Source organism: Ptiloglossa arizonensis, chromosome 11, assembly GCF_051014685.1.
Source record: "Ptiloglossa arizonensis isolate GNS036 chromosome 11, iyPtiAriz1_principal, whole genome shotgun sequence".
In the NCBI taxonomy this organism is placed as follows: domain Eukaryota; kingdom Metazoa; phylum Arthropoda; class Insecta; order Hymenoptera; family Colletidae; genus Ptiloglossa; species Ptiloglossa arizonensis.
The window spans coordinates 7,603,419-7,627,962 of NC_135058.1; the positions used below are offsets into that span (position 1 = coordinate 7,603,419).

General features: G+C 44.1%; 1 protein-coding gene across 1 annotated transcript in view; it reads left to right on the forward strand.

The window, feature by feature from the left end:
* The window catches only part of LOC143152661 (protein O-mannosyl-transferase TMTC1-like), a 314,611-nt gene that overhangs the window by 120,798 nt on the left and 169,269 nt on the right, over positions 1-24,544 (forward strand). Inside the window, exon 2 of the mRNA XM_076323019.1 lies at positions 4,062-4,239. Coding sequence (XP_076179134.1) covers positions 4,062-4,239 — 178 coding nt within the window. The remainder of the gene's footprint in view (positions 1-4,061; positions 4,240-24,544) is intronic.

The following is a 24,544-nucleotide window of genomic DNA, read 5'->3' on the forward strand; positions in this document are numbered from 1 at the left end:
GTTTTCCGCGCTCGTGCACGCGGGACACGATTACCTATGTCATTTCGAGTATGATTTCCCCATCGTTCCGCCGGGGAATTGATCGCCGCAATATAGTATGTAGAATGAATATCGGATACCGGATGTCATGCAGAAGTTATCTCGCCGTGACATAAAATTATACCGGCTGCGACGGCATACTAAACAGCTTCGAGCTAACGATACCTCCGAGCGATCCTGGTTTCGTTCGGTTTACAAACATCGTGAATTTTGTTACCCTCGAGGATCTTTACCTGCAGTGTCCTACGGTGTTGCTTCTTCGTTGAATTTCGCGGGTATTTCGAAACTGAAATACCGATACGAGTCTGCTAATGTTCCGGATATTTCGTTATCGTTAAGTACGTGCAAGGTACTTCTTCAAGGTGTTTGTTCTTATTCAGTGATTCATTCACGAAGGTTGGTACAGAGGTTTCAAGGTTTCCAAGAAAAGGTTCGTTCTCCTTGTCAGAGACGCGGTGCACAGTTGACCATCGAGATACCGGAAGAGCTTCGAGGACATCGTAGCATTCCGAGTGGAATTCGAAGCTTTCTGTTTGTAATTGCTCGAAACGCGTGCATCGCGGTGAAATGTGCACAAAAATTCGTCGTAATTCGAAGAACAGCGGGGAAATCACGTCCGCGTCGTAAACCCGGCAGTATAGAGGATTCTATCCGAATCCGTAGCAACGATACAACGACGGCTAACAACGTATTCGCAAACGGATGTTCTCATTTCCTGCACCCATGGTATGTATTTAGCAAACGGAGACCGACGGGCGTTTCGAAACATTTCCGAGACGCAATCTCGTTTCACAAGGCGCAAGGATACAGTGGAACTCGCGCTGCAAAGGGTACGAGGGCTGCATATTTAGGATCTTCCTGTTTGCACTTACGAGGTTTCCCGGCCATGATGCACGAGTCTCCGGTTTCATTGTTGCGCGAAGAGCATCGGTCCAGATTCTGTTTCCTTCAGTTTTAGCTGATTGTTTGCGCCGCTTTGCGATCCCTTGTGCCGCTAACCGAATCCCGATCCCTATTGTCGATGACTCGAATCGAATTACGTGAATTTACGTTGGTAAATTTAGCGAAACTTTTCGCGTCTCGACGGGACGGTCCTCCGTTCTCGCAAGGGAATAAAATAATATTTCAAGCTCGCTCGATACCCTGGATTGAAATTTTCGCAACTATAAATTGTCAAAGCGATCGTCTTTAAAGCGTACGCGGTATCGGAAGAAAATTCAGAAAAACGAATCGTCGATCCACTCTTTCAGTTTGTTTAGTCAGCCCGCATGTCCGTAGGCTTAGGTAGTTCGAACGGTATTTCTTTACGTTTAATCTTGTTGAAGATGCTCCCGATATTTATCGAACGCTAAGAGACTCGTATATCGAACCATATTCTCGAGATCCTCGGGAGTTTACGGTCCTACTTCTTGCAGTTAAGACTGTTAGAAAGTTCCGGATGCGAGCCGTGTCCTTTGGAAAAGATTCCGTACGTTTCGCCGGCGATACAGTTAGCTTTATCAGGAGTTTGCAAACGTTTCGATGCTACGGTGCATGCACTACCGCGCGGGAGTATCTCGTCATACGTCCGGGAAAACAAAAGTTTGTTTTTATTTATCGAAAGTGTGCTGTACGGCCCTTTGAATTTTCATGTATTTTTGTAACACATATTTGCTCTCGCGAGTATCGACGTTGCATCGATGTACGATCGATCAGTCCGTAGCACGTGTCACGGAAAGTATAATTTCCCTCGAAACGAACACACTGTCGGTACGTAACGGAGAGATCGATGCTCTGTCGCCACTTTAAATAAAACAAAGTGTTTGAAATTTCAATGATTAATTCTCGATTTCCATCGTCGCGAATTCGTTCCATTATTCGAGGAGGTTTTAATTGATCAAACCCTGGCCAAAGTCCCTTGAAATTATTTCGAACGAACGAGTCTCCACCGTTCTCGTACGTGCGAGCTAATTCACGGCGGATGCACTCTCGCATAATCATTTTTCGGGCCAGCCATAAAGCTCGTAGTAAAATCTGCGTGCAAACTTGCAACTGACACATCCGAGTTCTTTGGTTGATCCAGGGCCAAGGAGAAGACAGGATACGCCTCCGGCCGACCGAGATCCTTGACACCTGGAACACGGCCAAGCTCAGGTTCGCTAGGGGCGTCGAACTTATGCCGTCGGCAGACTTTCAAAATTATTGCTCGACCGCGTCAGCAGCTACGGTGTTTGTTTTCGTACCGATGGTGGCTCACTGTCTCACCTATTTTTCTATCCAATTTTCCAACTTCCATCGTCCCTCTTCGTTTCTCCTTTGGCCAACGTTTTCGCGGGTTCTCGTCTCGCCTCGCGTTCATCCTTGTAACCGGAATCGATGTTCGGGGCAATATCGACGAGCGTGTCCAGCGGTGAAAATAAAGCGTTCGATGATCGATAGCCGACGAACAGGCGAGAAAGGTAACGATGTTTTCGTTAAATGAGAAACACGCGGCCTCGCGAAAATAAGAACCGAGTTCCCCGCTGGTCTCCTGGATGAAACGAACGAACGTACGAAGTGAGAGTCCGCAATCCGCTTATCTTGGTCGACTTGGGCGGATTCTCGCGAAAACTTCGTTATCGGCCCGTGCTTTTGAATCCGTTGTACTTATAAACGGGGAGACGACGCTCATTGTTTCAACGATTAGACGGTTTCGACGATAAAAGACGTAGCGAAGAAACCTCTTCGCCGTGGACGTAACGGAGACGTTGCATTTGCATTTACAGGACGACGCGTGTTAAGTAGCTCGCAAAGGGACAAGAAAGAATCGTTTCGTTCGCGTTCGGAGGAATATTCTTCCACGGTCAAGTGGAAGAGTACGAAAATTTTACCTCCTAACTTGCGCAATAATATCAAAACTACCAGTCGGGTCGATAACAATGGAATCGGTTCTAGAAATGGAACCATTTGACGCTTGCGATATCAGTTGTTTCGAAGATCACTAATGTAAAGAGAAGGGTAACTCGGCCTTGGACAAATATTTCGAACGAAGATTGTATCATTTTATCGTATTTCGTTTAATTTCCAAGGAAAGCTGTACCGATGGTATAATCGAGCGACGTTGAAATCTCTCTCGATTTGAAAAGAGTCACACGGTTGGTACGAGATTTAAATAATTATCGCCAGTCGCGTTCGAAATATCCCGAAATAACGTAATTCGTAACGGTGTATTTCATCTCGCAACATTCGAGTTCCTTTTCCATCGAAACGAGTCCCGGGAGACACGATAGCGTTCCCCGTAACATTTTCCCGGTAAAAGAATTACCTTCGGGATCAACGTTGCGATGCTGTACGCTAAATTAGACCGCGCATCGAGCAATTTCTTCCGAATTCCTTCCGATGCCGTGCGTATCCCGAGTTTCTAAAACCAAAGCCACCCTTCCGTGGCAGAACGAAGTTTAATGGGTCACGCGTAGTCGTAATTATCTAATTACGATCACGGTTCACTGATTTCACTTAGACCCCTATCGGGAGGACTGCGTGGTTTCAATTATCGACCAATTAGATCAAACGAAATTAACCGTTTATTGCGATACTTCGGCCACGTGTGCCGACCGGAATGGAAGAACCAACTTCGTCCCTGTATTCTCCCGGAAAATTCGATTTAACGTCGTTTGGCGCCATGTTGGAGCGATATTAAAAATTACGGTACCAATTATCGGATATAATTCGGGAACGATACCCGAGCCACTCGCGATAAGTCCTTTTTCGCATTAAGGTATATTATTGCAAAACTTTCACGATACGAAGGAGTCTCTCCGAATTGTTTTTCGTCTTTGAGCGTTAACGTCCACGGGTTTATACGCGAAACGAACGATAATTCGAAATCGAGATTTTCTTCGAATAGAAAAATTTCGTAATTGGTTTTTCTACACTCGATTACAGTTCATTTGTATTTCGACCTCGCGCATACGTTTCAACCGTGCTGGAATCGATATAAAATATGGAAACGCTTCGAAGATAATTATTGGAACAGATTTTAATCCACTCTCTTCGGCTTTCAGGTTGAACTACCTGATGTCAGGATTAACGCCAACCTGGTATCACGCGACGAATATTGCCTTGCACGCCATTGCATGCGTTTTGGTCACAAGGGTGAGCCTAGTCGTTGCATCGCTGCGTCCCGGATTTGCAGCCCTGACAGGGTTGTTGTTTGCTGCTCATCCTGTACACACAGAAGCGGTGAGTAACGAGTAACTTCGATACGTACGAGACGGAATCCAGCAGGCGTAGAAAATTGTTGAGTAAACGACGGTCAATGTTAACGATAGACGTGTCCGATCGTTCCGAGACGTTCTCGAGAAAAGTAAGCAGATCTGCGTATTGTACAAATATTCTGCAAAATTCAGAGTGCAGTTAAAGAAAGAAGGTTTATTGTTTCACGGTAACTGAGTCGTTTGGAAAATGAACACAACGTAGCAAAATACTCGGAAAATTGGTGAACGTTGGAGCTGGATATTAACTTGAAATTTGTCTCATTTTAAAGAAAATAATTTGTCCCCGTAAATTGTCACCGCCAAATATTATTCTCTCAAGTGCATTTTCGTAGTAAATTTATAATTCGTCGAAAGCGATTACAACGGTTGCAATTCCATCGGATGGAAGCCAACGGAGGAAATCATAATGGCGTATTATCGAAATTCGACGTTATTATCATTAAACGTCTGTAATGTACGTACGCGAGTTATACTAACGTAACCGAAATACGTATCCACGCAATAGACAAGGGTGTACCTAAAAATGTACTCAGACAACCGTGTGTCGATTTAAATTCCAATTTCGTTGGCAAATACCTACGATTCCGAATCGAAGATTAGCACAGAGGTGGAGAGTACAGCTGATAAATTAAGAGGCCGCACGGAATGATAAACTGCTAATTAGCCGATTGTTTAGTACGGTCTGAATAGTTCCTATTATCCCGATTACGTGTCTTCTAATCGATTCGGATTATCGAAGGTTCCCGCGTGTAGCAATTCCCGTTCCCGACGATGGACATTAATCCCACGTTTTCACGTTCGCGTGGCAGCGAGTTTATCTTAAGCCGATCGTGGGATAAGGGACCGATCGGCAAGAGGAAGTCTCTTGTTCTTCTCGTCGGTTCGAGCGCGCGTCGCGCAAGAACAATGAACTTGGACGTCAATGATAATGTTTGTCTACTTAACCTGCCCCGGCTAAGCGGGTAATGGTAACATTGTACTCGTCGTTGCCGTTGGTTATCTGCTGTTTCAGAGGGTTCGGGTTTAAAGTGGATCGGGGTACCAGGTTGATGGTAAAGGCCGGGACGCGCCGAGTTTAACAGCGGGCTAATAACAACCGGCTACGGATACCGGTCACGGCTCGGGTTTCGCGGTTTTAAGCACGATACGAAGTCCACCGATACAACGAATCGTTGTAACACCTGGTCGCATCTGTCCAACGAAGCGAAAAATCCTAACAGTCGTGTCTCGTTTGTTTGTTCAAACTGTTGTTGAACGTTTGCTTTTCCAATCGATTCGCGTTCTCGAATTACTTTCACTCACGGATTTAATACTCGTAACTATTATTCCCGTTCCTTCTCACCGCGGTCGCCGATGAATCGCGGTATCAGAAACGAATATTTTTTTACAGCACGTTATACACAATACAGAATTCCACGCAACCGTTCGTACAATCGAATATTGTTAACATTTTAATCGGATTTTAACACTGGAACCAACAAAGGGATCAATTTGACCTGTTTCGAGCTTCTTTTTCAAATTAATTAATTATTAACGGTGCGTTCGCTTACAATATTCGCGGACAATTATTGAAACCGGCAACTAAAGGTACTCGTAAATTAATTTGCCCTTTTCCCATTTAACTCCGAAAACTCTTATGCGATCAAATAGGAATACTTTCACCGTTTGTAGTTCCAGTGTTAAGGTTCTGACAGCAGTCTAGAATTTTCCAGCGCGGTGTCGAGCGCGTTGATCATCGATTATGCACGAGAAACGTAAATTTCCGATTACTCATCCACGAGGTACATTTACTTCGGCGTGCTAATAATTGCAAAGGTCTTGGGGTTAAGGGGAATTATTCTTCCATCGATCGTTTTTATTCTCGGTGAGAGTTCTGTCAACGTTTCGGTTTCTCTCGAGCCTGTATTGACAGTTCTTCTTACGGATCGTTCGATAAAGCGTCAATTACATCTTTCACCGATCGTAACGAGAGCAGAAATCTTTCAATGGAGTACACTCTGTGTATCTTCGGAACACTTTGTCTCGTTTGTTTGTTCGTTGGTGTTTGCGGTTGTCTTCCTCCGTTTGTATTACATGTTGTACCCGTACTTGGACAATTTTAGCTTCAAAGCTTTGAAAACGGATCTTTGACAGAGTTTAGTCATACCGTTGGTATTTGTCCGTAATCGTGTTGGACTTCTACCGTCGAACTTTCCACCGCTGAGTACAAATAGCGAGTGGTAAGGCAACTTTGCACGACTATCGTCACACTACTTTAAGTGTCTGTCACGGTTTTCGATTTTTTATTTCACTTCGCGAATTTATCCACTTCGACGGAACGATAACTTTAATTCGACACGAGATGAAGTTTTTAACCGACAATTTTGCCATTGGTACATCTCGTTGCAATCGAGACGATTGATGTATCAGTAGTGATACTTTAATAGAAACTTTTGTCGGAGCGTGGAATGCTTTCTACTTTAATAATCACGATTAAAATGACAAGTCCATCGAATAAGTGGTTCCCACGAATACTTACTCATCGGTAAGTTCGAGAAAACTCGCGTTTAAAGCAAGGATTGAAACGGTTCCAAAAATAACTGTTCCGAACTGTTATATTTCGGTTTTGATTGAAACAGTTATGAAAATCGATAAACTGTCGTAGCTGTTACAGATATGTCGGTTCTAATTCATATCGGTTTCGGTTACGGTTTCTAGTTCTTATCGAATTTGTGAGAATCTTAATACAGGTAAAACCTTTTAAGTAAAGTATTAATTATTCAAAGGGGATTGATTTTTAAGACTCTTACAAATTATTTTTATACATTTCAATTATTCATGATTTTGTTATATAATTTAATCACGTAATTAATGTATCGTCAATGTTGGCACAACATTGTTGTCAAATGGAATAGTCTGTTTCGCGTAAGGACACACGTACCAACATTATAGAAAAAAGAACATCAGTTGTAGAACCGATGTAAAATCGACATAAAACCGGTATAATAAAAATCGAAATATCCCTATCAATTGGAACATTTAACCGATATCTCGTGACCGAGTCAAAAACCGAATCCGATACAACTGTCCTCGACCTCTTCGATCTTCGTTAATGTATCGAATTTCGTCACGATGTTTCGGGACAGTGTTCTCGAAGTATCGATAAAAAATAAAATACGAAAAAAACGTATCGTAATATTTTTCGTAATCGAAAAGTCGACGTCCTCCTCGCGTGAACCGATCGCGACACGTTAGAAGCAGTAGTCCACGGAACGATAGATATTTCAGCAGCGAGCGTTTCAGCCATCCCGGATAACTGACGATTCGATACGGGAACGATCGCGGGACACGAGTCGATTACCCTTTGGCGACGTTCGCCTTGCTCGGGATCTACTGAGGAATAAACTCCTGGCGTCGAGTTGGAAATTTGCATTTTACAAAGTTCAAGATTCCCCGATAAGCGAAGAAAGCTCGCGGAGACCTGAGAGAGGGAAGAACGGTGGTAATGGCTACCTAACCGAAGAAACTTACGCAGAAACGGCAAAGTGTTCCGGGCACAAACGTTTCAAGATGGACGGTCATTCTCGTAAGACGCAACGTTTCGAGCGTGAATTACCACCGACACACGACATCGATTCCTTCGAGAGCGAGCTGCACATTACCAGCTCGAGCCGGTCGCCAGTCACGCATCGCATCCTGTTACATCGTTTGCGTGCACGCGCCATTGGACGTATCGCGTGTTGCGCGTGCGCCAGAACCCTCATCGGCCCTCACCTTACAACGATGTCATGTTCGCGGATGAAGAAGTCGGATACGTCCTTCGTAACTCGTTGCGACGTTCGACTCGAGACATCCGGGCTGTCTTACGAACGGTAGAAGCCGGATGTCATTGGGCCGGACGTGCGAATTTTTGAATTTAGGATCGTACGTCTGTCTTCGAGAGATCGTGCGTCTTCGTTGTTCGCAGTTGTTTTCAGTTGGAAGAATATGGGAACACAGGCGATAGTGAGTAATCGATACTTCGAAATATTGATAATTTTCTACTTGAAATGTTCGACTATTCAATCTAAAACATTGAAGATGGACATACGATGAAATCGTGCGTCTCCTGTGCAAGAAATAATTGCTCTTATGCAACGATGCAACGATGCAATTTTTTCCATTACGATGGTAAACTGTCTTCTATGTTTTTAATTGGAAGAACAGAGAAGAAATTACGATCGTACGTTAAAGAATCGCGCGTCTCCATCGGGTCTGAGATGTTTCGAACGTTGTCCAAGGATGTCGGTCCCGATTGAAAATACCCCGAGAGAATTTGCGAATTTCACGGCCGCGTGGCCGCGAGCGGAGTAATAACTGGAATTTAGATCGAAAATGCCCGAGCATCGCGGAGACTACGATAGGAATCTCGGCTAGGCGGTGAAGTGACGTTGAAAAATGATGATCGAGGGCGTCGATCGAAGGGTAAGAAAAATGGAGACTCGTATTTGGGTTAATCATAGCGTTTTATGGATTTGTTTGCACAGGCTGGCCTTAATCTTCCCTAGAGCCGACGCTAAGGGAAACAATGGCCCCGAAACACTTTTCTGGCTCGTCTTTTACCGAGTTATGAAATTTTCCAGGCGTACCCTTAGCGCGTACCCGACCTTCGAAAGCGGCTTTCGAGATAATGGAAAGCTGGAAAATTGGCGAGTCGCTTTAGCGAGGAAATTATATTCGTCCGTCGTCGGTTAACGCGGATCGTTTTAACGGTGTCCCTCGTGAACCGGTGACTCCGTCGCTCGATAACTCGCCAACGAGTTACCAATTTCCCGAGAAGGGAGAAACGACGAAAAAGGAAGCAAACAAGAAAAAAGAAGAAACCCAGTCGGCTCAGTCGGGTCGCGCGTTGTAAAAATATATGCCGCGCAAACGACGAATCTCCGCGATCACGGCAAACACACGATTCGTTCGGGGTAGGATCCGTTCTCGTAGAATCGCCGCCAGTGGAACGATGTTTTGCTTCCTAATATCGTCCAATCGGAATCGCGGGTCTCGGTCGGGACCGAACGAACCGATTCGCTCGGTAACCCTCATCATATTGCTATTCAGCCGCTGCTCCGACAACAGACGCTGAATCCCTTTGTTTGTCGTAGCGGGGCGTTGTTTACCGAAATCATTAAATCCTGTCCGGGATTGAATCGTCGATCGAACAGCGAGCACGGGCGACGCGTTAATCAAGTTGAACGACGACGACGGGTCTGAAAAGGCCTGTTCGCTGCCAGGAAAGACAGAGAGTCTTTTGATCGGCGGACGGGCGCGAGGGATCGGCCATTTATCGTCGAGGCGGACAGGGTGGCCGAGAGGGAGAGAGGGTTCTTTGTGCCAATTTCGATGGGTCGCGAGCCGCGACGCGCCATTTGGTCGTCACGGCGCGCACGGGGTATAGTCGCCGAGCGGGTACGCGCGTCAACGAGGAGGACAACAGGGTGCGCAGCTCGCGTTCGTGCGCGTCCCTCCTTGTCGAATCAGTTTGCGTCGCCCGGGCGATGTTTGCCGAAATGATCAAGCGGTGAAAGCACGGCCGGTTTCTGGCTGTCGGATTAAGCCCTCGGCCGAGCGCTGAAAGGAAGCGCGTTAATTAAGTACAACGGCACCGAAGCGGCTGTTTTCAGTGTAAACCCAGCCCGAACAAAGGCCGAACCGGTTCGGAAGAGGGACGAGAGCCCACCGTGAAGAGGGTCACCGACCGTACCCGGACTTGGCCCCGCTGACTACCGTACGCCCGAATTTCGACCTTCGATCGATTAGCGTGCCACGCTCTTCGCGTACGTTATCGACACTCGGATTTTCTTTCGACCGTGAATCGTTCGACAATCTAACGCAAACATCGTTCGCGAAATTCTCGCGAATTTCTCGCGCACAGCGTGACCCGAGCTAGGGGTGCGAAGTCCTTTTCGCGATCGAGAAATTCGAACGCTTTGGGAAAATGAGAAGAAACGAAAAGGAAATTGTAAAACGAGAATGGATATTTATTGAAAGAACCGGTGATCGGAAGTTGAAAAATGGAAGAAAATTCATTTAGAGCGAGCGCGAATCCATCTTAGCGTGGACAATTATGAAAGTGGACGATAGAGGATGTTCAGGGAGGTAGGTAACATTGAGGTTTTTCTCGATGGCTGTGCGACTCGAGATGTAATTATACAGTAGAAAAGTACCGAAATTGACGTCACGAGAGAATAATAAATGATGTACGAAACAGCGACGAGCGAGAGTTCATGGAAAAATTGAATAAAATACAAAAATGTTGATGCGCGTAAATATCGGAGCAATGGGAGAAAGTGCCATGTACATCGGAGAATTTGCTCTCGGAGGAGATCATTCGTTCCCGAGGAGATACACCTTCGTGTTCTACGTATGGTGAATATCGTGCAGGTCGAATTGCGTAAACAGGATGCATCGCAAGGAGAAAGAAAGATCACACTCGGGTTAAGAATGTGCTACCATCGGTAAAGACGATGTAAACAGTGTCGAGGGCTTGCGAACGTTCGATCCGATACGAGCAGCTATTCCTGATCGATTTTTCTTCTCACGGTACGGTCGGTGAAAAATTTTAGTTTCAAAAGTTAATCGAATTAAACGGAAAAGAGTAACCCTCCTTTTTTTCCCCGTCAATATCATTAGATAAATGAGTTTCCCCTTTTTGACGCCAGAGGCAATTCAATTTAATAAGCAAATTTTTCTTCCTCGAATGTAATTTTTATTCGTTCGAAGTTAATTAAAGTTAAACAGACCCACATACGTGCTCCTCCATGGAAAAAAGAATCGAAGCTATGAAAACTTTATTTAATGCGCGAATGTATACGCGAGTGTAATATATGTAGAGGAACGTATAAAACTGAGGGCAAACTCGCGTATCTACGTGTCCGCGTAACTCGAAATTGTGTTGTTCCTGGAATGTAGATGTTTTGCATCGTTTATTTCGGTAGAAGGAAATCGTACAGATTTTTTCGCGAATATTGTTTCGGATTTTTCCAGAGCGTACTACCAAAGGTTAACGATGAGAATCGATCGTGATTAGCCCAAAGAATTTAAAACATCTCAATTTACGTTCACGCTAAAAGTCAAAGTTCTCGTGTCTCTCGTACGTTTAATTTTTACTTTTTACAGTAATCGCCGCGTTTGTCGATCTCTTCTGGATCGAAATGAAAAGTGGACGGAGAATCGAGTCGATCGACATACCCCTTTTAGGAAAAATGATCGTGCTTTTTGTTGTTTCGTGTCTGCCAGTGATGGTCTCTTACTTTGACGCGAGTTGTATATACAATGCGGTAAGAAAGTAACGAGAGTGGGGCGAGACTGTGATGAAACGACTCAAAGTCTGTTCGAAGTTGTCACGGACCATTCGGGCACAGTTCGAAGTTTACGTGCACGCCATACGATTCGCTAGTTAAGGTTCTATGACCCTGCGGGTAATATCTTCTGGCAGTAACGACAGTAGATCTTAGAGTTCCAACATTTTATTGCAATGACCAGGCTGCACGTAGCAGCCGGGTTTAGACTGATACTGCAGAGGCGGTCCGTGTTTAAGCGAAGGTTCTCGTTAAAATGAAAGTGTTTTGTGTAGATTGCAATAATCTGCGCGCCACTCTCCGACTTAAACTCGCGTAACGAGCGGATAAAAGTTTTTAGAGTACTTGGCCGACGATTGTAGGATATAAGACAATGTAATTGTCATAGATGCAATTTGTGCGAGGAAGTTGCGTAACAGTTCCCTTCGACGTACGACCGTTTTGGACTTTAAAAATTAATCGGAACGTAAATTCACAGTGGACGTGGTCAATTCGAGAATCGATGTCGACGATTTTCATAAACGAGGATTAATTCAACGACGAGAATCAATTCAACGACGATTTCGTTTTCGTTTTTAAATCCACACATTTTTCTAGACTTTGGGAGATACTTGGGATAACTAAACAATGTTAAAAACAGTACGAATCGGTTCGCGTTTGGATTTATTTTTATGTTCAGTGTTTCGAAATTTCCTTTAAACGGTAACGTTGAGAAAATACCAGAGAAAATTAAAGCGATCAATGAACATTCGACGAGATTACCCGAGAAGGCCAGTGGTCGACTAAATTTCGAATGAAACAGGAACGCGCGTATCGTTGAATTTTCGGCGCGAATTTACAAATTTGCATTCGAGTCGACGTCGGCGCGTTCGTGGACGAAATATCGAAAGAATAACTTTTGAAAAGTTTCGACCGATTCCGATGTATTCCACCGTCGGAACCGAACTTCTTATTTCCCTTTGACGAGGCTCGCGAGCGACCTGCCATAACTCAAAGACTCGGTAAGGACTAAGTAGGTTCGTGCAATTAAATTCCGTCGAAACTTCGGTCCGCCATAAATTTGAGGGAGCGAATGTTGTTCAAGTGCAATCCTTTTGGCGCCAAAGAAACGAGTTACGTTTGTGTACGGCACCTAGTTACGTTTGTGACGGAAAATTAGATTAGAAGGAAACTCGAAATATTTCCCTAATTGGCAAACGTACGTGGCTGCACGGGCAACGTTTGTAATCAAAGGCAGTTCTCTGATTCGCGTCTGTCAGAGCACCGGCGCTGGTCCGTCCTCTTCATATAAGGGCACCGCCTCGGAAGTTTCGTATTGACGATAAACACCGACTATTAAAGCGAGATCGATCGACGTTGGCTCCCTTTAAACCCTTTCCCATTTACAGGAAACGACGAGTCGCTGCCTTTGAATTAGCCTGTTTTCTGCTCCAGTAACTCGCGCCGTATCGAAAACCCCTACGACAAATGATGCTCGTTTATGTCGCGAAATTTCAAACCCTTCTTCCCGCTGCCCTGAAAACCACCCAAATGGTGGTCGACACAGTTTCGCAAATGGTCGTTCGTCATAGCTTCGTTCTGTTGCGCGTTTGCGTCTGCTTTCCCCGTAAACGTCACTTCGATGACATCGGCCTGGACACCGAAATAGAAATTACAACCGAGCGAAACCGTACACCGAGCAGTACCGAGAGGAAAAGCGAAAACGATTCCGCGTCTCGTTATTCAATAACGATTTTCTTCTCTAATTGCGTTTCGCGTCACGACGTTGCGATACGATGGAATTTTGTCGACGATTCGGCGACACAAGTTCGAGAAGAAACGATTGTTTCTCGATTTCAAGATCTATAGAGCTTTAGGTGCGTTTACGAAGCGACGCGGTCGTAAGATCGTCCGAAGGGCAATGTATACAAAAATTCTCGGTAATTTCGAAACATCTACAAAGATAACCCAGCTGAAAATGTGATTTATCGTCACGACTTTTTTCTTCGCGAGTTTCGCTATGCGTGAACAATTTTCTCTAAAATCTTCCGTATCGTTTGAGCTTTTTTTTAAATATCTACCATTCGTGGTTTCGTGTTTTTATCGAAATTCCAGCATCGAAACTATCAATCTTTTAACCCTTTGATCCAAATCGTCGGGCATTTTGTTAACTCCCGAACGCTTTATCGAGCGTTTTAGTACGACTCGCTTTTTGTCGTTTCGTCGTTGGAACGGAAACACGGCAGATATTCGATAACATCTTACGACCCTCTTTAGATTTTCCCTTCGCTCTCGATTTTCTCACGCTGCTTTCGGCTATCAACTTTTCGATATTATAAGTTGCACCTGAAATTGGATGCATCGATTTTCTCCGATACATGCGCGACCACTTACACGACGTATTTCCAACGTACGAGAAAGACACCGCATTTTCCGAGCATAGATGGAAACGTTTCCCCGACAGAAGCAACGAGAAACAATACGATATTAATTTCCCCGTGCGCTGTCGCTGTTTCACAATTTTCATTCCTCTTATTTGCTCGTCGTACTTACACTCTCGCGAAACACCGTGCGCGGTGTTTTTCAATTTGTTTCGCTTCGAAATATTGTTTCATCGGTTCGCTCGGGACTCTTTTAAAAAACGGTAAACTCCACGGATCGAGGAATTCGAGAACACAATGCGTAAATCGTCGTCGCGAGGCATTTTAATGGCTTTTCGTGGCAGACATCTTGTCTCCGAGGAGTGAGCCTTCGGAATGCGCTCCATTAATGATATTAAAAGTGAAATTAAGCGAACCGTGGAAGAAAAGAAAATAGAATTAAATCTCGACGGAGGACGAAACCAAAGAGAATAAGTTCATCGTGTTCCTTTTCGGTTTAAAAGTAAGATTGCCCGTTTCCTTGGAATGTTTCCCCCGTCTTTTCCTCTTAATATACTGTCCCTTAATAACGAGGAAGTCGAAACCGGTTGAAACTCGGAGACGGAGAAGTATTATTCCGTTGTTTCGAACTCTTTAACCTCGATAATCGATCGTAGACAATAAAGAGCGGAAGCAACTTCGGTCTTCGCAGAAACGAGACTTATAAACGGTAAGTAATATAGCATTAAACGCTGGGAATCGTATTTATTTCCCTTTCGAAATTACGAATAAGGGAATACGAAAAAATATGATTATTTTCGCGTGAAATTATCGAATTATTATTTCGTTCGAGTACGATTCAATCCATATTTTACGACACGATAAAATATTACTTTCAATGCAATTGACGCATTGCGGTTTATTTCGCTTTTATCGTAATCGAAAATGGCGATTAATTATTAAATTTCAATAATTGCGAGTAAATTACAATTCGAACAACGAGTAACGCGGCCGAAATTACATTGTAAGAACGAATTATAAATAAAAGGAATTTTCAACAATTATCCGTAGAGGTGGAATATTTTCATTCAATTTTCATACTTTAAGCGATACGTTTAACACGATTATGGACAGTTTGAGTTTCTTTCGCGAAACATGTTCGCAAACACGTCCCTCCTTCAGTTCGAAACAAGACACAAGGTAGTTCGTTCCTTGATTAGTAATCGTGAGCCACGTTTGAAATCCACGGTCGTTAACGGAAAAATGTGTGCTCGTAAAAAACGAAAGAATAATTCCAGTGTACGGTACAACGGACCCGTATACCCAGCGATAACGTTGCCGCATCGCGTCGCACGCGTCAAATGCAAAATTCGATTTCATATTGCGATTCATCCAATTAACCGATAAATATACATTATCTAAAACACATTTAATATATTCATTCGAGCATTCCCATTAATTCGTTAAATCAATAATAATCAATGCCACCTATAATCACTTCGGAGCTAATTATTACCGAATTAATCACACGCGATAATAACGTACGCTTCGACTACTTTCGTTATTAATTGATCAGGAATATCTATTACCCTACAATAGTGATTACAAGTATCGTTGGTTCCTCGTGGCGTAATCCCGCCGTGTTCCCTTTCCCGATACACAATCCCCTGTACGGTTCGTAGACAATTTGAAATAAAATTCCAAAGTAATCGCTCGTCGAACGGGGCTCCACGCCGTGGAATTCGAGCTGCCAAAGGTTTGCGTTTTCGGTCCCACCGAAATCGTGCGATCTCCGCATTTATCCAAGCCTCTTTCCACACTCGGTTGCTCGAAGAATCCGTGCACAAGGTGCAAAGTTTGAACGCGGGTGCGCGGGGCCGTAGGTTAAAACAAGATACGTGTTTCGTTTCGCGATGCGCGCTGCTTGAAATCGTTGGTCCGGAATGTTTGCATGCGCCACGAGTCGATGGGGAGGGTAGGTGGATAGAGGTCGCGGGTGAGGTGGAATCGTTGCGAAACAGGTTCTCGTTTTACCTGGAGGATGCTCTCGAAGAGCGGAACGCGGAACGCGGAACGTTTTCCAGGTTTCGTCGGAGGTTGCACGCATTCCCGTGAAATCATTCGTGAAATCGCAACCATCCGACGCCCTCCGCCTCGACTTCGGAACACAGGGTTCGCCTACTTTCGCGAACGCGATCCGTTCTTCTCCGTAACGGTGGGAGGGGTTTGCGCGGAGGATAGAGTTGGGGACCGTGGGGGTAGAAATTAAAGGAACAAACCCTTCTCTCCTCCGCGTTACGCATCGACGGAGCGCGGTAACGCTCGGAGAGGAAACCTCGAGAATAACTCGCGCGCGTGCAAGTTTTTCCGGTGAGGTCGGTTCGAAGTGTGGATGTTCAACGGTGGGGGGTTAACGTCGATCGTAGGGCTATTTTTTTTCTCGTTTCCTCGCTTCCCTATCGCGTTGAGCGCGCGAGACGAACGGACAAGAAATTCTAGAACTGCCATGCATCATCGACGAAGTGTATCCGGTAAAAGCTGGGCTGTGCGGGTTAAAAGGAACTTTTAGCGAGTTCGGAGAACGAACGGACCGACGCGACGGTGGCGCGCGAAGTGAAGTCGAATTTAAAGCGGGACGTCGATATGTACGTGTATAATGTATCTGAAACGTTTGATTTGGAAATGCGCCCGATGGGCTAGCAACGCTTGTCGGAAAGAACGGAATTAACGCGGTCTTCGGTATCGATGGGTGTTCGAACTGTTTTTGAAGTTTAGGCGAGATGCGGTAATTTTTGGTTCTCGAGACGGTCCATTTTGGAAATTATTTATCGTAGTTCAACGAGAGATTATTCTTAACCGAACGGACGATAATTTCACAAATTACCTTTTAACCTAAATTCAACGCAAAGATCGAAAGTTGATTTATTCTCTTCGAAAGACATATTTTCTTACACTTTGAAACACTCTGTTCGCGACGTTTCTATTTACTATCCTTACGTGATTCGACTAATGGCAACGGGGATCGGTATACGTTCGCCGAAACCGTATTTTAAATTTTATTCGAATAGGAATCCGCAGGAATATTTATCGGAACGATGCTCAACGTTCGCAGAAAGCGTTTCTTTATCCGCGTGGAAAGAATTGTACGTAGGATTTGGCCGTATCTTCGCAATCCTTCGCGCACTAACGATTCTCGTGAATTAGACGCCAAATAGAAAACGACTTCCCGTTCCTCCCCATTAGAAAGGGGTTGCCACGGTAATCGTGTATTGTTACGAAACGTACATGCATATCTCTCGGTGCGTGGTTACGTTCTTATTCCTGTTTAGCGAATAGTCGTGCGAACTGCCGCTTCTACACGATATTTCAGTCCTCGATAAGGATAATGGGAAGTTCCGACGCTGAATTAACGGAGGACTTGCCGGGTCGACGCGCATTAACGAAGTAATTTACGAATACTTCTCGGTAACGGTGGGTTATCCCCCTCATGTGTCTCTGAGAACCTTCCGCAGACCATTCTTTTCCCAATGTTATTACGCTACTATGGATAAAGGACATTTCTATACCGTTACAGGCTGTGACATCGTTCGCGAAGCTTTCGCCAGTTTCTTTCCTCTTTTTCCTTCGTTTTACATATTTTGTTTGCGTTACTGGCTCAAATTGTGTAGGTAATTATTTCGAGTCTACGAATTAATCCCTTCAGATACGTTGTTTTTAAATTATTCCAAATACCGTGACACGAAAGTATGGACTAAAGTTACGTAGCAACATTGACACAGGATTGGTGTATCTCGTGGATCGATATCGGTTTGAATTTTGTTCTTTCTTCGAAAAAATAAGAAATCGATTCGAAGACGTCAATTGATGCACAAAATGTGGATAATCTGGTTAAATATTCCGTTTCGAACAAGTATCATCCTCGAAAAGTTCTTTGAAAAGCAGCGCAAAGTAGGAAGTTCAACGTAGGGAGATTATCCCGTCGAATAATTAATCAGTGCAGAAGTAGACGGGGATTAAAGTCGTGTTTCAAGTTTTTATCTTTCAGCGCGTTGTAATTTTTTTTTTTTGCTAAACTTCTGTTAGAAGATCACGCGGTACATTTTCGTCTGCTTTATTATAAATTTATATTTCTACGTATTACTTGGAAACTCGCGACACGACTGAGAACTTCCCCGACCATACTTTACGCACAATACACGGCAAACTCTAACCTTATTTGTTTTCGACGAGCAGGCAGAAATTATAAGAATATAAAATCATCCAATACGTTCGTTCTATGTTGCATTCTTGATCCCTACAATATTTTAACGATGTATATACTGACAAATATTTCAACATCGAAGAAAGAAAAGTCTACTTCAAAGGAAGGAACAATCCCCACGGAAAAAGATATAAACCATATTGAAGTGACAAAGTAAAAGAAGCTGAAATTTATCGTCACCAAATTTAGTGATCAGAAAGCAAGAAATAAACTGGTATTCTAAAATCTGTTAAATTTAACCGATCTATAGAGTCTCGTGTCTTTTAATAGCTATTTGGAGTATTAAATTTACAATGGAGGAACCATTTTAAGATTATAGATCGATTATCGATACTTGATTGCGATAAATATTCCAAGTCGTTTCGTCTGGTTAATTGTACGGATGTACGGACCATCAACTTTCATCGTTCTTGGTAATATTTATAATGCTCACTTCCAGATCGACAGAAACGTTTACGCGCGACAGAAACATTCGTCTATCGTAATTTCTAATAAGCAATTCTTGCAGAAGTATTTCCCAAACGGTTAGACGACAACCGATACGTTCGGTAAGGTACGCGCGTAAACAGCGAGGAAATTGTAGATAAAACGTCCGGTACACCACCGAAAATGACCTCTTTATCTCTCGGGTGGTTCAAAGCGGTCGTCCCGTAGCGGCCATGACGGCGAATCACCTTGTCGCGGGGACGCACGCGTCACGACGCTGCGTGGCGCTGGTCAACAATGTCGGGACGCGATCGTAAAAATTATATCGTCCCGGTGCAATCGCACGCGGAAGATTTCGCGGTCGATGGTGTCGCCAGCGAGATTGCTCGCGACCGCCCGTTGTTGTACTCGCGTCCCTTTGTTTAATTGCCGGCGAAGTAATTACTCCGGGGATATGGGGCCAGTAAAACGTACGCGTAATAAAAACGGGAATAACTTCGGAGAACGGTTACTCGCTCTTCTTCCACCAAGCGCGCGATACCTAATAACGTTTTAATCGTTACGCGATACTAATCCGTATCCTCGTACGGTATAATTTATCGCGCGAGTCTTGATCGCGATTGCCGAATTCATGTAATGCCTCTTTCGATTTCGTGGTCGAGTTTCCACGACGCGAATTCCCGAGAACGATCCACGTATAATTTCTCCTTCGTTTGTAGAAAATGAAAATTTCGATCGTAACGTTTCATTTTAATTGCCCACGGTGATTTGTAATCTCGGCGATTTTTAGTAACTCGCGTGGTCACGATGTAATTCGAGGTAAACCGTAACGTTTCGTTTCGTTTCATTGGACTTCGGTGACTCGAGCGGTCGCGATCCAATCGAGAGAACTTGTAACGTTTCATTTCACTCGGCTACGGTGATTTATAACGTTACCGATTTTCGTCGTGGAAGTAGCCACGGTGTAATCGAGAAAGGTTTCCTCCGATCGCGTTACAACTATTAAGAAAGAGAAAAAAAAAAGGAAGAAGAATTGTTCGCGAACACGAGAAGTTTATCACAGTGGAGCTTATTAGCCTCCAAGTGTGCCACGTAACGAAGCTTGTGCCCGTACCGAGATTTATCTGCTTATCAACTTCAATTCCCGCAGCGGGTGGGAGAGTAACGAAAATATAATATTCAAGAGGTGCCCGAGGTGGTAACTTCGAAGCTTGTCCATTGTTAATCGTCTGAAAAGTTAAACGCATATTTGTCGTACATAATATCCGCGAACTGTCTTCCAAAGTTACGGTCACGCTCTCGCACTGCGCGCACTGGCGATACGGTGAAATGGATCGGGTCTGAAACTTCCGGCCAGCCGTATCTCACGGTGGAACTATAATTTAAGAATCAAAGGACTCGCTCGACGCCACGTCGTCCTCCCTTTCGTTACAATTTTACGTTCACGTGGAACTCGGCCGCTTGCTCTTGCTTTTGGGGATCGCTGGGTGGTCCGAGTGCTCGGAGCGGGTAACGGTAACAAGCTCGATTGAAACTTCCTTTAACGTGCATTATTAACGAGCAATCGCGAAACGCCGCGTCATCGGTGACCCAGATGCCACGGGGTGGGGCGCGAATTCGGTTCGTTATCGTATTATGTTAATTAAGAACGAGCTGGTCCACCGTTGGTCGAACGTTAAAGGGTTCCCGGAGACATATTCGTTATCTCGCGGGTCATCGATTCCGACGTTGGTACCCCCGAGGGGATTCGCGACGGTGGTCGGCCAAGTCGGCGACGACCTGGAGTTAACAGCGCGAGTTTAAAAGTGATTTATCTCTGATTTATGGAGGAAGGAGCCGGGGGAGGGGCGGAAGCCGAAAGTTTCTCGGCTCCTCGGCGACGAGGCGGAAAGAATTATCGGCCGGGCACAATGGACAGGCGGTGATATCGTTTACACGTCGAATCCCACGGCCGTTTGTTCGCCGCTGAGATCGGTGGAAAAAGGACAATGGTGGTCTCTTCGTCTGTTAAGAAAAAATTTCGTATGTTCCGCGATCTATGCACCGCCCTAGGGACGAAGGAACGAGAGGAACCGGAGTATACGACGATCCTAAATCTCGCATAGTCTCGACCGGGTATAAAGTTCAAAGGTCGCTAGCTCGATTTTGTAAGAAATAATAATCCGTTTGCGTTCTTCGTGTACGAAGTTCGTGACGCTCGGAACGTTCCAACGATGGATATTTTTGATCCAATCGAAGAACGAGTAAATCAGGCGCGAAATTCTCCCGTGAAAATTCATTGGTTCACTGCCCCGTGGCAGTTTCCAGTACGGTGATACGGATCGTAACGAGGGTAGCATTAACGAAAGTATCTCGAACGGGATACATAGAAACGTACCATTCGACCATTCGCCGCAATCGTTCGTTGCGTTAATTCGATTGGTTCGTGATTATATTTGATCGATTTTAATCTACCGAGTTATTAAACTGTTCCACAATGGTAGAGGACATTCGCGCGACTAGGAATTCGGTAGAAACACGGGTACGTTGATTTTTTGGATTTTTTTATTCGTTTCTCGCGCGAGGAGTCCCTTGTTGGCTTCGATAGAACGGGAACGAAGCGCGATTGGAATTTCGTTCGCCCAGCGACGAGCGATAATTTACTTTATGCGCGTTCTCGTGACGCGCGATTACGGATGCATGCATAATTGATCCAGAAGCATTTCCTTGTCACTGGTAAACATTCGTCTTGGTTTCTTTCGCACGGTTCCGCGAGCTCGCGAAATCTTGCGGTGAAATATTCATGCTGTTGGGATTCGAGTCTGTCGGCGTAATCCGTGCACGATTCGCGCGCGACGTCGATTCAAAGTGGAAGAGGTAACCTCGTTTCGCGCGGACGAAACTTTCTTCTTTCGTCTCTGCTGACGTCCCTCTCTTTGAATTGACATCGGGACATCAGACGATGCCCTATTCCCCGGAGGAATTTCCTCGAGTAACCTACTGGCGAACAGACTGCGCTGTTTAAATAAAATTACTTCCACCGGACGACCAATTCCGAATTAACCCGAATCCCCGAATTTTGTCATTTCGTTTCCAATCGATCTTACGTTCGACCGGGTGCTTGATTGCGCTCGACTTTTATCATAGCGCTGTATCACCAACGCTCGATTGATTGGAGTTTCGCATAGACCGATTCGTGACATATGAACGCAAATTCAAAGGTGAACGGTTACGAACACGATGAACGAATATCCGCGAACAATTGTACCCTGTGAATACGTTTAACTCGCTCGATTCCGGGTACAACTGTAGTTTGGGGAAAGTATCGTAGGATGCGTTACATACATTCGCTTTCATACAGCGTATGTAATAATAGAGCAAGTGTACGAATTTTGAATTTTGGAGTGCAAAATTATTTTATTGTTGTACCAGTATGCCATATACGTCTGAATGCATATTCGGGGTAGAAAATATTGTCAGCTGGCTTCGAAAGATCCGAGAAAAGTATCATTGAACAAAATTGTTTTTGCGGTGTATTAGGTATACGAAACTATTTAATGTTCGTACGAAACGTTTCTCGTATAGTTGCGACTAAAGGAGATAATTATGTGGTCCGTTTCAGATGGAACCCTCGGTATGGAAAGATTATTATAACTATGGAGTCTATAAATTACAGAGTTCAGAGTTCGAGTAATTTCTTAACAGATAACCGAGCGAATATTTCTTTAATGGATTCGCGATGCGGTAGGTCCAAATGTGCGGTGTATTTTACGCAAGAGGAACAGTTTAACTTCCTAATTAAGGTTGTACGGATCTCCGATTAAGCCGTACGAACGTAGCTCACGGATGTCCAAGGACCACTCTTTATAATGCATTAATCTAATTCCCGATGCGATAAGATCTTCGTGACCTGCTTCCATCGAATTTACAGCACACGTTTTAAACTTAACTCACGTCTTCCGTTCTTGTAGTACATTCGTTACTACTCATTATTACGGTATTAATATTCAACCTTATCGCGATTAACGCGTTTTATAGCTTATTTGTTTCCAGAACCGGTAAACCACGAATATACGTGAAACCCACCTCGGTAGGGATGGAAATAGAAATAGACACCGATAACATCGAAACGAAACATCTAAATTAAAAACAAGCCGAAGGAAACTATTCACCCCAAAATAATGTTCATCGATCCTGACTTTCCCGATCGTTTGTTTCCACGTCGTGTTAAACGAACAGAGAAACGTTCAAATGGAAAATGAAATTTCCTTTAAACGTCAGAGAAATTCTTATCTCGCCAAAAACCATAAAAATATTTCCTCCCTACGTTACGAGAGTCCAGAAACTCGACAACCGTTAAAAAAATATCTTTCTCGTTCTCGATTTTTTTTCCAAACTTTCATTACTTTTCCGCCATTCCTTTTTCATTCCACTTTCTCGGAAAATTAGTTTCCAACTTAACGAATTAAGTGGAAAAGAAGCACAAAGTTCGAAGATAAATTGCAAAAATGACCTTAGCGTTCGACTCGACGGCCCTTTAACAGCAACCGGAAGCAAAGAGGCATCGGCTGTCCGAGGTCTCGACTCGAGTGCCTTCAGCCTTGATTGCACGATTCATAACGCCTTGGATTCGGCGTGTTCGACCTTCTTTACTATTTTCCACCTCGGTTTATCCGTTCTAGACATCGTCGGAAGCTTTCGTTCGCGACGGATAGCTCGTTACAGGCAAAAGAAAAGAAACAGAATGAAATTTACACAACCGAAAGATGACCGCGAAACGCGTCGTTGAAGAAACGAGGCCGACTGGAATGTATTTTTTTCTCAGAGGCCACCAATTCATCCGTAACGACAGTTTCGACGAACTCGGTATTTCCCGAATGACTGCAATTTAAATCGCCCTTTCGTGCTGGTTACGAGCCTCGAAACGAGACGCGAAAACGTTTGGAATTATCCCGATTCAAATTAGCGCCAGCTATTCGCCGAGCCAACAGTCGCGGACCTCTGTCGTTAGCGAGTTGTTTCTTTCTCGGGTTTTATGCGATAATCGCGGATGTTGGTACAAAGCTGCGCGCGAAAAGAGATTCGTTCCGTTCGGAGATAATTTTACATCGCGCGGATAATGACGTTTTTTCGATGAGCCCGGTTATTCGAACGCCCCTGATAAATTTATTCCCTCGTATCGATTACCACGGTAGCTGGATGCTCCAGCTGCGGGTGGGAATTATTCATTTTATCGATATTTAAACGCATTCGGATACTATCGCGTGATTTTCTCGCGATATTTGAGTACACGTTTATTCGATTATCCGTAGACGTACGATTATATACGGAAACATGTAAAATGTGGGTAGAATCGATTCGATATTGATATCTTATTTTCTACAACTTTGTACATTTCGGATACGTTCAGCCTGTGTACGTGATGTGTCTTTAATTTTATGTTTGTCGAAGTTTTGAGCCAGGTTTTGGGTCTACTTTGGAGGGAATCGAGTGAAATAATTAGCGAAAGTATTTCGTAATCATGTAAAGAAAATTAAGTTTACGATTAGAAACATGTCTACTGATTGTACACCAATCTGAAATACGATTCTTACGTCAGGATGTAATGTTACTCTATGCTCTGGATAATCCAATAAACTGTAGAATTTCAGTTTTGGAAGAAATGACATAGTACTCGATTAATTGGTATTTGTAATATGGTAGATTTTCTATATAAATTCTAGGATCACTTTAAATAGACGTTCACATGCTGTAGATGTCACGGACAGGTTTATTGTCATTTGTTCGAAGTAAAACGAGAAAATTCTATTTGTAGTATTGCATTTATAAATATACGTTTCTATTAACGCTCTGTCTGTCAATCTTCGTTTATCAAGAATCAGTTCGAGAGGGGATTCGGCATTCAAAACTAATAAGACCAATATAATCGTTTACTTTGTCTCGTTACCGAGTTAT